Raw genomic sequence first — 14,422 nt, forward strand, 5'->3', positions numbered from 1 at the left:
GCGAGCAGATAGCGAGACTAGTCTTGGAGAGGCGAGAGCGGGGAGGGAGATGTCCTTGCTTGGGCTTACAGGACGGCAAATAAACGCCGCGTGTGCTGGCCCTGCATATGCGGGCTAGTCTGGTGTGTTCTTTCAAAACACAGACAATGCTCCCAGTCGTCGGGTCGGCTATGAGAAAGCCTGGGGAGAAAGTCGGCCAGGACCAAGTCTACATTGCCGTCCCGTCCACTGTAGGTTGAAGACGCCCATTTGAACTTCATGTTCACAGGCTTATGCCATGCTCACCCAGACCACATGCAATATGTTCCACAACGAGCCAACTATTTGGAGTGGTTTCACAGCGGCGTTTTGACAGATGTCAGACCTGCATGGCAGGTGCCAGACCCTACCCCGATCCCGGCTTCGATCAAGATCTCCTTTGCATATCAACGAACCCATACACAACCACAGCATATAACTAATCACAGAAAAAGTCCAATTGAAAATGGCAAGCAAAAAGTGTAGAGGCACTTGAGTCCCAAAACGCCAGTAAGTAAAACCAAGATAGTAGAGTATAAATAGAACAAGAAAAATGAAGAGTTTCAACCCCAAAAAAATTAACGCCGCAGCAAACCCAGAACAGATAAACAAAAAAGGCTATGAGAACGAAGCTAAGGGGAAAAACTTGACAATGGTATAACAGAACCAGGCTGGTCGGATTACATGAATAGCTCAAGCAGAAGCAAATAGTCGCAAACGAAACTCGTAAAAAGGGAAAAAAAAATAGAATAACAATGCCGCTATGCTTTGGAATCTCAGAAAAAAATAGCAAGAGGAAATTGACAGAACCACGAAAACAAAAAAGGTCAGAGTATGGGTGTCTGGTACTGAAGGCGTACAGAGGCAAGAAAAACAGCTGCCATGAAGGTATCGCCGAAAAAAAAAGATATGAAGGAAGGTGGGATGACCAAGAAATGTGAGCTCCAAAGGAGAGAGAAAGAGAAGATGTTGGTATAAGGCAGATTAGACAAGGCGCCAAAAGACGCGTTGTTATCTAAATGCAGAATCAGCAAAAGTAGCCAAAGATAAATCGCAAGAGTGAAAGAAAAGGAGAGGTAAAATAAAGCGGACAAAAACAAAGAGCCATCCGAAGAAGATCATAACCCATGGATCTGACGTCAAAAACCGTCGAACATGAGTAATAGACAGGAGGAAAACGCCCACCAAGGGAGAAGAAAAGCACTTTATCGGGCATTCTTCTCTTTATCCGACCGAAGTCAATTGCTAGTACTCTTGAGCTTCTTCCACCAGCTGCTGCGCGGCGTCTCGCCAAACGTTGACGCTCTGCGCATGTGCCGCAGCCGTTCGTCGCCGCCATCTAGGCCGCCGTCGCCGACAGGCGGAGCAGGCGCATGGGGAGGCACTCGGCCGCGGTCACGGACATGTTCCCGTTCCCGTTCCCGTTCGCGGTCCCGGTGATGGTGGTGATTGCGGTCGCGGGCTTTGGCTTCCCGATCGCGCTCGCGCTCGCGCTCGCGTTCTTCACGGCGCGCACGGCGCCGGCGCTGCTCTTCAGCCTCTTCGAGGGGGTCGGCAGCAACATAGGGATCGCCCTCGGCAGCAGCAGCAGCAGCAGCAGCAGCCGCCGCCTCTTCGTGGCGGGCACGTCGTCGTCTTCTGCGCTCTTCATCCCGTGCCGCACGCTCAAAGTCATCGTTGGGTTCAATGGGGGGTGCGTCAGTGGGGTGCACGCGGCGACTGCTCCGGCGATGGTGGCCATGGTATTCGCCGTCATGTTGTATAGGCGGAGCCTGTGGCATGGCAGCCGCAGCTTGTCGAACTCGGGCTTCGCGGCGACGGCGACGGTGCTCTTCTTCCTCACGAGCCAGCTCTACCTCACGCTCTCTCGCGCGTTCCTTTTCACGGAGCATTTCCTCCTTGCGAAGGCGGCGGCGCTCAATACGCGCAGCCTCTTCGTCAATAAGTCGTTGCTCTTCCTCCTTGGCACGCTGTTTAGCCGCTCTGCGTTCCGCACGACGGGCCTCGCGCTCTTCAAGATACCGTTGAGCTTCGAGATCTGCCTCTACAGAGTCTTCAACGGGGGGCGGAGGAGGAGCCGCAGTCGAAGAATGATGATGACGATGCTTGCGGTCAGCAGAAATACCTTCGTCGCGCTCTCGTTCTCCACGCCCAGACTCATTGGCGCGAGCAGCCTCGTCAGCAATCTCTGCAGCCTCACGCTCGAGGCGACGTGCCCGACGGGCAGCCTTGCGTGCTTGGTGATCGGCCTCTTCAGAATTGACGCCAATCTTGACTCGGCGGTCGGGTCGCTCACGGTCGCTACGATCTCGATCACTCTTCTCACGATCGCTGCGTTCGGTGCGTTCGCGCTCGCGGCGGCGCTCACGGCGCTCACGGTCCCGCTCACGATCGTGCTCATGGTCATCAGCAGCAGCAGCGTCCCTTTCGCGATCGCGTTCACGTGCAGATCGTGGGTTCTCATCACCAGTACGACGCCTGCGGAGTTCGGGACGCGCCGCAGGAGGAGGCATCTCGCCATAGGGTTGGTCGAATGGGACATCGGCTCTCGCGTCAGGCTTGACTACACCACGGAAAGCACCAAAGAGACCGGCAATAGTGCCACGCTTTGAGTCTCGACGGACAGGCATAGCAGCAGGGTCAACGTGCTCGGTAGGAACAGGCTCTTCGAGCTGGCCGTGCTCACGTTCACGCTCGCGGTGGGCACGAGAACGGCGTTCAGTGCGAGGTGGAGATTCAACAGTAGGCTCAACTTCTTCCTCTTCAGGGCCACGGGCAGAGCGTTCACGGTGACGGCGACTGGAAGAAGGCTTGAGGCCAAGGACCTTGGTCGCCTTGGAGTTCGGATCAATATCGTCAGGTAACCCTTCGTATGCGATCGGAGGGCCGCCTATATCGACAGATTGGCGTCTTGACCTTGAAATTGAACCATGGCGACGTTCACGTTCGCGATCGCGTGTTGAAGAAGACCTAGAACGGCCAGTTGACTCTCCGAGGGCGCCAGAAGCAAACGGAACAACCGGCGGAGGGCGAGGGACTTCAGAACGCTCCTTGTCTTTGTCAGAAGCAGAGCCCCGAGAAGAAAGTTCCTTGCGCTCCTTTTCCACATGACGGGCGGCTCGGGCGGCGCGGGCCTTGCGACGCTCATGTCGCTCCTCCTCCTTCTTGCGTTCGTACTCTTCACGTTCTCTTTCGCGTGCCTCGTGTTCACGAATCTTGCGCTCCTTGTGTCTGCGCTCGCGTTCCCGTTCGCGTTCTTCGAGCTCATGTTCAATCTGTTCCTCCTGCTCAACTTCAGGCTGACGTTCTTTTTCCTTGCCACGGCCGACCAAGGGATTCACCCAAGAGGCCCAGCCACTGCCACCACCAGTAGCAACCGCTCCTCGACCATCATGAACAGAAGAGTCGCGAATTCTAACACGGTCTTTCTTGTACTTGGGCTCAGGAGGCGGGGTATGTGCCTCATCGTTGGAAGGTGGCGTAGCATTGTCTTCGTCATCAGCAGGAGGTGGAGGGGGGGAGGGCACAGGAGACATATCGCGGCGGCTCCGGCGGTGCTTCCTCGACCCAGATTTGCGGGTATCATGCTCGTTGGGGGAAGCAGGAGCTACTACTTCATCTTCACCAGGGAAACCACCAGGCAATACAGCATCGTCCTCAACAGGGTTGGCAGGGGGACTAGGCGGAGCGGCGGCGGCGGCGGCGGCAGCAGCCTCACGCTCCTTGCGGGCTCTACGTTCTCTGCGACGTTCTTCTTTGCGGAGACGCTCCTCCTCTTCTGCTTCTTGCTGCTCGCGGAGCTGTCGTTCTTTATGCTCTCTGCGAAGACGGCGACGTTCTTTGCGGGCAAATTCCTCAGGAGAAAGGCTCCCGTACTTGTCAGAACCCTCGGCTTCGGCAGCCTCTGGTTCGGGCTCGGGCTCGGCCTCGGGCTCCGGTTCTGGCTCTGGCTCAAGCTCCGCTTCCCCTTCCGCTTCGGCCTCAGGCTCAGCTTCGGCCTCGTCAGCAGCAGGCTCCTCAGCTTCGGCTTCGGCTTCGGCTTCCTCAACTGCTTCAAAGGCGCGAAGCCTATCAGCGATTTTGCTGCTAACCTTGCGAGAAGAAGACGATTCAGGGGTTCGCGAAGATGGCGGGGGGGACGAAGACTTTTGTGAGCCATCCTGGTCTATAGCAGTTTACAATTAAAGAAGGTTAGCATTTTCAACAAACAAAACTGGTAGGCCATGTCCCGCACGTGGGGCTTGTATGCAACGACATCGCGAGAACTTGTCTTGGAACAGGGTTGATCTTGTTTCCCCACCTAACAATAATGCAAGGGCTCCATATCAGTGCTTATCTCCCATAATAGGGCTGCAATGCCACAAACTGACAGGTTGACAAGATCACAGATGGAATAACAACTCCACAGGCCCCAGATACGGCTCCAAAACAAGGCAATAGGGAGAGAGAACGTAAGTGTAACATACCTTGCTTGGACGCTCCCGTAAGAGCACCCCAAAAGCCAAACACGCCGGTGGCTGGAGCAGGCTTCTCTTTCTCATCAGCAGCCTGCTCCTCGGTCGGCTCCTCTTCAACAGGGGGATCTTCAGTCTCGGCAGGCAGATCGCCTTCATTGAGGATCTCTTCGACCTGTTCCGGTGTCAGATCCACAAGATCATCGTCGAGTGCGCGCTGCTCCTCTTCCTGTTGTTGTTGTTGCTGCTGCTTCTTTTTCTTTTTACGGGCCCGCTTCTCCTCTGCAGCGGTCAGAGCAGCAGCGGCAGCAGCAGCTTCCTCCTCCTTTCTCCGTCTTCTCCGTGCCTTCTTCTCTGCAGCTAGGGCTTCTTCCTCGACCAGAGCAGCAGCAGCAGCCTCCTTCTCCTTGCGACGCTTCTCCCTGCGCAGTGCAGAAGGACTGTCATCGGATTTTGTGTCCTTTTCCCGTTCAGAGCTGCGAGACGACTTGGATTTGCTCGATTTCTCCTTCTTAGGCGGCGGGATATCGGCTTCAGGCTCTTCATCTTCTTTTTCACTACCACTGCTTATAGCAGCCCAGAATCCACCAGAACCCTTCTTCTTCTTCTTCTTCTCCTTCCTCTGGGCCTCTTCCTCTTCAGCGGCAGCGGCAGCGGCAGCGGTGGCGGCGGCAGCGGCAGTCTCTTCATCGGCAATGCGCTGTTTCTCTGCCTCAGCTTCAGCTTCAGCCTCAGCTTCGGCAAGGCGAATACGCTCCTGTTCTTCCTCTTCAGCTTTCAGGCGTGCCTCCTCTTCCTCTTCTTCGGCCTTGCGCTTAGCAGCCTCGCGTTCTCGGATTTCGCTCTTCTTGACTTTACGTGTCGTTGTGCCCCAGAAGCTGGAAGCCACAACTTCTTCAACTTCTGACTCTGACTCCTTCTCAGCATCTGAGGCTTTGTCATCAGCTGCATCGACATTTAAGCTGTTCTTGCTGCCATCAATATCCCAGAGGTCGGCTTCTAAAGCAGTGGCGGGATCAACATTTTTGACAGAAGATTTCTTATCAGAGTGTAAGGATTCGGCAGATGATCTACTTTTTCTGGACTTCGCATCGTTGTTGCCAACGCCCCAAGAGTCACCAAACCCATGTTCAGCGGGTGTATCTTGAGCAGGGATGCCCCAAATACTACCAAAAACGCCTTTGGCAATGGAAGGACCTTCCGCTGGGGGAGGAGATGGTGTAGAGCCCTTCTTCTTGGTCGCTCCAAAGCCCCAGAAACCTCCACCGGAGTGTTCTTCGGGGTCAGGCTCATCGGCTACGTCAGCATCAACATCAGCTTCAGTTTCGGGATCGGGATCAGCTTCAGTTTCAGGATCGGGATCGGCTTCAGTTTCAGGATCAGCAGCTTCAGCGGCGGCAGCGGCAGCTTCAGCCTCAGCTTTCAAGCGCTCCTCTTCAACTCGACGATCGTCGGCGCGTTGTGTCAGTTCTTTCCAGCGTGCCAATTCAGCAGGGCGGAGCCTCTTCTTGCGCTTTGTCAACGCAGCAAGCTCAACGCCCTCAGCAGCAATGGTGGCTTGACGAATCTTTTCGGCCTCTTCAGCCTCGGCAGCAAGACGATCGCGTTCTTCTTGTTCCGCAGCCTGTTCCGCAGCCTGTTCTGTAGCTTCGGCATCTGCTGCCTCCTGGGCCGCGGCTTCTTCGGCAGTCTTCTCAGCGTCGAGCTCAGCCTGTTTAGCAGCTCTCTCGTCAACGAGCGCTTGCAGCTCAGCAATTCGAGCGCGGTCCTTGCTGCGAATCTTTGACTTGGATTTAAGCGCGGCGAGCTCCTCTTCTTGCCCAGCAATCTCGGCCGCTAGGGCATCTGCTGCAGCTGCAGCTTCGGCTTCGGCCGCGGTCGCGGCTTCAGCTTCGGCAGCTTCAGCTTCAAGACGCTCAGCTTCGGCAGCAGCGTCGGCCGCCTCCTGGGCTGCAAGTTCTTCGGCTTCTTTGGCAGCTTGCTCCTCCGCTTCCTTCTCGGCAGCAATGCGGTTACGTTCGTCCTGGCGAGATTTAAGGTACTCGTAGCGGGAAAGATCTTTGCTGCGTAGCTTGCGCTTAGCCATGACGCTTTCGTAGACACTGAGCTCATTTTCTTCTTTGTCAATAAGGGCTTTTTCTTCCTCGGCGCGGATAGCAGCTTGCTCTTCTTCAACCCGGACGCGCTCAGCCTCAGCGGCAGCCTCTTCAGCAGCCCGTTCTTCTTTCTCAGCCACACGTGCAGCCTCTTCCGCTTCACGAGCTGCCTGCTCTTCGGCCTCCTTGGCAGCCTCTTCAGCTGCTCGAGCCGCCTCTTCCGCTTCACGAGCTGCCTGCTCTTCGGCCTCCTTGGCAGCCTCTTCAGCTGCTCGAGCCGCCTCTTCAGCCTCACGTGCTGCTTGCTCTTCGGCCTCACGTGCAGCCTTTGCCTTGGCACGCTCGCGCACGCGAGCTTTGAGAGTGTCCAGGCGTGCTTGCTCCTTGGGCTTGAGCTTGCGCTTACTTTTCAGAGTTGCGAGTTCCTCCTCTTCAGCAGCAATTTTAGCTTGCCGCGCCTGCTCGGCCTTTTCGGCAGCGATACGAGCGTTTTCTTCTTCTTCAAGACGGGCAGCCTCTTCGGCTTCGAGACGAGCGGCCTCTTCAGCCTCGTGACGGGCAGCTTCTTCGGCGGCCTGCGCTTCTTCAGCTGCGATACGTTCGGCCTCAGCTTCAGCCTCCTCAGCTTCCTTAGCGGCAAGAGCATCAGCACGAGCACGGGACCTCTCAGAAAGCTCCTCGTAACGCTCCAAACGCGCACCGCGAAGCTTGTGCTTCCTAGACTCAAGATTGGCAAGTTCAGCTTCCTCCTTGGCTACGAGTTCTGGGTCTTCTTCGGCGTCAAGAAACTCGTCGTCTTCGTCCTCATCCTCGTCACCATAACCGGCACCATCTTCGGGTTCTGGAGGAGGTGTGGCAGCAGGCGCGCTCTCGGCAGCAAGTTTAGCAGCTTTCTTAGCTTCTTTGGCGGCTTTCTTTGCAGTAGCAGCTTCGTCGCGCTCTTGCGCGCGAGCACTAAGATCGTTGTACCGGCTCATGTTCTTGGAATTGAGACGTCCCTTGAGTTGAAGTCTTTCCTCGAGAAGACGCAGTTCTTCAGTTTCCTTGCGGATGCGAAGCGCAACAGCCGGGTCTTCTTCGTCAGATTCAGAGTCTTGAGATTCATCGCCAGTTGCTTCAGAGGCCTCGGTAGCCTCAGTTTCAGGCTCAGGATCAGCTTGAAGCTCCGCTTCGGCTTCGGCTTCAGCTTCAGCTTCAGCTTCAGCCTCAGCAGCGGCAGCAGCAGCCTCTGCTTCGGCGGCGGCGGCGGCGGCAGCTTCCTCTTCAGCCTTAGTGGCAGCAGCAGCAGCAGCAGCCTCAGCCTCAGCCGCACGCTTCGCAGCCCGCGACTTAAGAATCTTGTAGCGTTCCTGGTCAGCATCCTTCAAACGACCCTTGGCCTTGTACTTGCGTTCGAGAGAAGCAAGCTCCTTAGTTTCCTTGGCGACAGTTTCAGCACGAGCCTTTGCTTCGGCCTCAGCGGCGGCAGCTTCAGCAGCGGCAGCAGCGGCAGCAGCCTCAGCAGCGGCCTCAGCGGCGGCGGCGGCCTCAGCCTCTTCTTCCAGACGCACACGTTCAGCTTCAGCCGCGGCTTGGGCAGCAGCCTCTTCTGCTTCCCGAGCAGCTGTCTCTTCGGCCTCTTTTGCGGCGAGTGCATCGGCTTTGCGCTTCTCAGCCCTAGCTTTCAGCTCCTGGTGGCGACGTCTGTCGGCGGTGGTGAGGCTACGGCGAAGTTTGACCATATCATTCAGACGGGCAAGTTCCTTTTTCTCTTCCGAGAGTGCATCAGCTTCAGCCTTGGCAGCGGCCTCGGCTGCGGCTGCCTCCTCTTCCTGGAGTCGAACTTTTTCGGCTTCTTCGGCTTCAGCTTGAAGACGAGCTTCTTCAGCAGCCTTGGCCTCAGCATCTTCCTTACGCTGTTGGGACTTTTTCCGAAGTTCGGAGAGACGACGAACACTCGATGAGGAAAGTTTCATCTTCATCATGACTCTATCCTCCAGATCCTGAAGCTCTTCATCTTCAGCCGCGATGGCGGCCAACTCAGCCTCACCGGCTACAGCGGCAGCGTCCTCCTCTTCGGCTTTAACTCGGGCTTCTTCATCAGCTCGGCGTTGATCTATCTTAGGGCGGAGTTCCAGGAAGCGCTTGAGTTCCGCTGGTGAAAGGCGCACTTTATTGTTGGTCTTCTCTTCAAGTGCAGCAAACTCTTCGTTCTCGGCAGTAATGACATCAGCCTCAGCCTTGGCGAGTGCTTCGGCTTCGGCCTCTGCGGCGGCGGCAGCAGCTTCAGCTTCAGCCTTCAAGCGTTCTTCTTCTACAACCTTAAGATTTGCTTCCTCTTCAGCCCTGACTGCATCGAGTTTGATCCTGAGTTTGTTGTAGCGGTCTAATTCAAGCCCTCGCAGCCTCTTAGATTTGTTCTTAGCTTCCAGAGCAGCAAAGTCTTTCTTTTCGGCAGCATAGGGATCTTCAGGGACTGGAGGTTCCTCTTCAGCAGCAGGAGCTTCCTCTTCGGCTTGAGCGGCAGCCTCGGCAGCAGTAGCAGCAGCTTCTGCTTCCTCGGCCTCTTTTACTTCTTGGGCTGCCTTGGCCGCAGCTTTGCGCTTTTGAGATCTTTCGCTCAGTTCAGTGAATCGCGCAAGATTAGAGCCTTTGAGATTCTTTTTGCGACCCTTGGCAATTAAAGCAGCAAGTTCAGCCTCTTCTTGGGCAACGACCTTTGCAGCAGCAGCCTCGGCGGCGGCGGCCTCGGCGGCGGCGGCGGCCTCGGCTTCGGCTTCAAGGCGGGCATTTTCTTCAGCTACGGCCTTCTCTACAGCAGCAGCCTCTTTGGCAGCAGCACGCTCGGCACGTTTCGCAGCATTGGCTTTGAGGAACTCATAGCGCTCCATGTCGGCAGCCTTCATACGCCATCGCACGCTCTTGGACTTCTCGAGACTGGCAAGTTCTTTGGCTTCGGCGGCTACAACAGCCGGGTCTTCCTCTGGCTCTTCAGGGGCAGGAGCAGGCTCAGGCTCCTCGTTGGCCATGACTACAGTGTCATTGTCGCCATCGTTCGGGTCAAGTTCATCTTCGACATCAGCGCCCAAAGAACTAGCATCGACAGAGCTAACATCGATAGAGCTCGCTGCAGCTGAAGCGGCAGAGGAGGCATATTCTTCTTGTTCGCGGCGTTCTTTCTCTCGCTTCTTGGCTCTGTTCGTGAGTTGTTCGTAGCGCAAGAGGTCGATTCCAGTAAGTCCCTTTTTCTTTTTGGCCTTGCGAACTTCAAGGTTAGCAAGCTCAGTCTCTTCCTTTTCGACTTCAAGGGCTTCTTGGCGGAGTCTTTCGGCTTCCTCCTCGGTCTTGTTGGCTTCTGCCGCCTTGACAGCACGTGCATCGGCACGGCTAACAAGGGCGGCAAAGCGCATTTGATCTATAGGCCGAAGTTGGTTGCGCGCCATGCGTTGACGAAGAGAAGCAAGCTCTCGTTCTTCAGCGACAATGGCATCCTCGTCGTCTTCAGTCGGCGCATCGGGGGCAGATGATTCGATTTCGGAAGGTGGTTCAGTATCGGTAACGGGGTCAGGTTCAGATTCGGTAACAACTTCAGAGTCAAGTTCAGTTTCAGGTTCCGCGCTAGGCTCAGGTTCTGGTTCAGGTTCCGGTTCGGGCGCAGGTGGTAGTGGTGCGGCTTTTGCGGCCTCTTTTAACCGCTCCCGTTCCTCTTCCATCTTCTTCTTTTCTTCGCGCTCAATGGCGCGGGCTTCCTTGGCGGCTCGTCGCTGGCTAATGCGCTTTTCGAGTATGTCGTAATTTGCTTGTTCATCATCTTTTAATCGTTTGCGCATGTGCTTGCGACGCACAAGAACTTCCATTGCAGCCTCATCTTGAGCTAGAGCCTTGTCTTCAGCTTTCTCGAACTCCAGGCGCTCTTCTTCAGCCTGCCGTCGTTCTTCCTCCAAGAGACGTTGTTCTTCTTCATTTTGGGCTTTGCGCTGCAATTCAGCCTGTTCTTTCATAAGGGCTTCGGTTTCGCGTTGTGAAGATCGCGCTAACAATTCGTTGTAGCGCGCGAGGTCACTGCCCCTAAGGGCTTTTCGTTTTGAGGATTGCTTTTTTGCCTCGAGCGCCGCCAGTTCTGCTTCTTCTTGGGCGATGGCTTCGTCTTCAGGAAAGAGATTTCGATTCGCAGTATCGGCACTCTCGGCAGCCGCAATTTCAGCTTCGAGATTTTTTATATCTTGTTCTTCTTGCCGTTGCTTTTCTTTTTCGCGCTCGGTAGCACGGGCAAGTAGGTCGTTGAATCGCGCAAGCTCGGCACCCTTTAAACGTCTGCGATTGTTCTTCTCGCGCAAGAGCTTAATCTCTTTATCCTCGGCCTCAACCTCAGCTTGTCTTCGCTTTTCTTCAACAAGGCGATCGGCTTCTAGAGAAATAGCAGCCTCCTGTTTTGCCTTTTCCTTTGCTCGTTTTGATGCGCGTTTGCTGAGAAGATCGAAGCGCTCCTGATCCTTGGTTCGTAGCCTCTTGACAGCAGCCTTTGCAGTGAGAGAGGCTAACTCGGCCTCCTCATCAGCGATTTCCCTCATAAGACGCTGTCCTTCTTCTTCGATAGGATCTAGTGTTGGCGGTTCTGGGGGTGGCGGCGGTGGTGGTGTTTGTTGTACAGGAATAAGGTTCTCGACCGGTTCGGGTTCTACAAGGACAATTGAAATTAGTCTTGGTCGATATGACATCTTGGACAAAATGCTTGTGTATTTTTCATCATGTAGTAAAGCTTACCCTTCTTCTTTTTCTTTCCGCCTAAACTCCAGCCAAAGAAGCCGCCAGTACTTTCTTCTTCCTTGGGGGTATCTTTTTTCTCAACAGGGGAGCCCCAGCCCCAAGAGCCTTCGTCCTTTTTCTTGTTTCCCAAGGCATCGTACTCGTCGCTGCTCTTATTATTGAGAATCGGCATAGCGCGCGTCTCGTCAATTGACTTTTTGGTATTCCAAGAGGAGGATAGCTCTGGATTTTGCTTTGATGAGCCGGAAGGAGAAGCAGTTCTGCCCTTGAGCTTGGAAAAGAATCCCCAGGCAGTATTTTCTTCTTCGTGTGTTTGTATCGGGGGCGGTGGAGGCGCCAGAGAAGCTTGTGGTGTAGGTTGTAGCTCAGTGTTTGCCCATGCTGAGCCCTTCTTGTTGTTGGAATTGGTTGCACCCCAGGCGTTAAAGTCGTCGTTGCCAGTAGTCAGACCCCAAAGATCCTGACTAGCAGAGTTATTGTTGGCGTCGTTGGCATGGATGTCAGGAGCACGCTTTTTTGATGATGCAAAGCCCCAATCGATACCGAGTTCGTTGTTTTGTGTGCTGGTCGCGTTGCCTAGATCCCAGCCAAGACCGGATATCGGTTTCTTCTTTGTTGGGTTTGAGTCTAAGTGGTGTTGGGTCAGTGATCAATTGTGCTTGAGATGGTGTGTAAATGGAAAAATAATGGAAGTCATGAGGAAGTGTGGAGTTTTTTTATGGTGGCAGCGACAGGATATTAAAGCAAGTACATAAGTTCAGGGAATTTGAGAGCCGGGCAGGGTGCGACTGGGATTAGAGCAATTGGTGGTTGGGATAGTTATAGCATAGTGGATCCATACCCTTCTTTGTGATGCTATTCCAGAAATCGTCATTCATGGCCGGGGAATTGGGATCGGGATCAGGCGGAAGGGAAGGCGGATCGTCTTTGTTGGCGTCGGTTGCGTGGTCGGTTACGCTATCAGGAACGGATTCACCAGTTGGCTTTGGGGCAGCGTTGTCAAGAGCAGGGTTGTCTTGCTTGAGCGGGTCGCCAGCAGGCTTTTTGTTGTCGTCGTTATCTTGGCCACCGGGGGCAGAGGACGCGGAATCGCTAGAGGTTTTGTTGGAGGAGTCGTTGGAGTTGGTGTTGGTGTTGTTGTTGGTGTTGTTGTTGGTGGTACCGCCAGAGCCGGTTCCCTTGTTGGCTGAAGGAGGAGGTTGCTTGCTAGCAGTCTTCTTTTTCGGCTTCTTGTGATGGCGAAGGCCAGTCTGCGAGCCCCAGTTGATTATGATGCGTGGCTCGTGGTGGAGGAGACAATGAAGCGCTTCTTGCGACAGCAATTGGGAAGCTCGCTTCGGTGCAGGTAGAAGGTCGCGAGAAGCGTGTTCCAGGGGTGTTTCTGGGGTATGGAAGTCGTCGCAGTGGTAAGGGAGCGGCGATTCGCAATGGTCGGCAGAAATGCTGTGATCCAAGTCGAGCGCAGTGTCGGGAGGATTAGCGACTAGGCGGAACCACGCAGGCGTGCAGGTGGGTGTGCGCAGAGGTCGCGAAGGTGGCGGGCGTGCAGGTGGGCTTGCACGAGCAGCAGTAGAATAATATGTGGTGAAGGTCGGTGGGATTTGCTGCTTAGCGTTGCAGGCGAATACGGGCAGATATGCAGAAGAGCAGGATGTCGCGTTCTGGTTTTCGTGGAGGATGTTCAGTGTCAGTGTTCGTGTCGGTGTCGGTGGTGTCTGCAGGCGCAAAGGCAAAGAAAGATCTGGATGGTATGGTATGTACAAGTCAAGGCAGGCAATCAAGAGGGAGGTGGAGTGAGGGAACAAGAACAAGTCACGCACACGCATACGCACAAGCACACGCAGGAGATAAGTGCAACAACTATGGAGCGAGAACAATAGGAAATGCGCAGGGGAGAGGAACAAGGATGGGGAGAGTGTCAGATGATGGGAGGTGGCACTGGGATATGCAGCAATAATTGGAGGGTTATGCCAGCATGGGGCAGAATAGAAGGAGCAATGGATGGACGTGCCAGAGAAAAAGAAGAGAAAATGAGAGGTAAATTGGAACACGGAAATGACGGTGCTGTCTTTTCTTTGGAGGCAATGCTCGGGAGGGATGCAGCAGCTGCAATTAACTAATGCAAGGCAGAGGAAGAAGAGGAGCCGACAGAGAATATGCAGAGCAGCGGAGGACCCTGGTTTCTTCACGGGTCGAGAAGGCGAAGACGAACCACGGCAGAGTGCAGAGGGCAGTTGGTAGAGGACAGAGAAAGCTCGGCCCCAGCGTTGAAGTGTTGAGCGGGCGTTGAGTCAGAGGCGAGACGAGGGATGGGATGACGATTGGATGAAGAAGAGGGGCGAGGGGCCAGGGACGAGGGGTTCGTGGTCATAAGGAACGCGGTTCACGGCATAAGGCAGCACAACACAGCACAGCATAGAATAGCACAGCACAGCACAATGGTACAAGATGGTACGATGGTGCTTGTAAAAGGGATTGGCTGGCTGGGCGATGCGATTTTTGATATCCGAATACATTATGCAGCTCAGTGGTGCAGTGCAGGCAATGCAGGCCAGAACCGGACAGACAGACAGACAAACAGCAGGATCAGCGCTGGGTCTGTATTGTAGGGCCAGGACCAGGATCAGGAGGGGGACTGAGAGAAGCAAAAGAAGCAGGGTTCCCAGGGCCCAGTGACAAAGGCCGTGTCCAGGACCCGCGTCCAGCACTCAACAGGGCCCCAGCAGACGCGACTAGCGGACACTTCAAACGCGGTGAGCTTGTTGATGGAGGGGAAAACGCGCGTGATTCGTGTGGCGGTAGTGGGGAGAGGAAGAGAAAGCAGAGAGGAAAGATGTCGGCTTCCTCTTCAGAACGTTCACGATAGATGCACGTGACACAGAGAAGAGTTTTCACGGGCAATAGGCAGTTTCTGCTTTTGGTGCGTACCTTTTTTACTTGAACACACCCAAGCTAGAGAGACAGAGATACAGAGACAAAGAGCCAGGTCCATCATATATCACGCAAAGCACAGCACCACTAAGTACAGCACTACCAGATATGCAAGTACACAGCTAAGTAGGTCTGTATACAAGCACAGCTCGCCTCAGCTCAGGAACAGCAATCTCA

General features: G+C 54.8%; 1 protein-coding gene across 1 annotated transcript; it reads right to left on the reverse strand.

Moving 5' to 3' along the window:
- Nucleotides 1-1,256: 1,256 nt before the first annotated feature.
- BROUX77_001020 (uncharacterized protein) lies at nucleotides 1,257-13,685 on the reverse strand (the record flags this gene model as incomplete). The annotated part of the gene is made up of 5 exons (XM_073745404.1): nucleotides 1,257-4,183; nucleotides 4,485-11,225; nucleotides 11,312-11,941; nucleotides 12,156-13,029; nucleotides 13,527-13,685. 5 exons carry the CDS (start codon nucleotides 13,683-13,685, stop codon nucleotides 1,257-1,259), a joined length of 11,331 nt encoding a protein of 3,776 aa, XP_073609255.1.
- Nucleotides 13,686-14,422: the final 737 nt, after the last annotated feature.

Source organism: Berkeleyomyces rouxiae, assembly GCF_048999995.1.
Source record: "Berkeleyomyces rouxiae strain 22BRR77 chromosome Unknown BrBRR77_ptg000001l, whole genome shotgun sequence".
In the NCBI taxonomy this organism is placed as follows: domain Eukaryota; kingdom Fungi; phylum Ascomycota; class Sordariomycetes; order Microascales; family Ceratocystidaceae; genus Berkeleyomyces; species Berkeleyomyces rouxiae.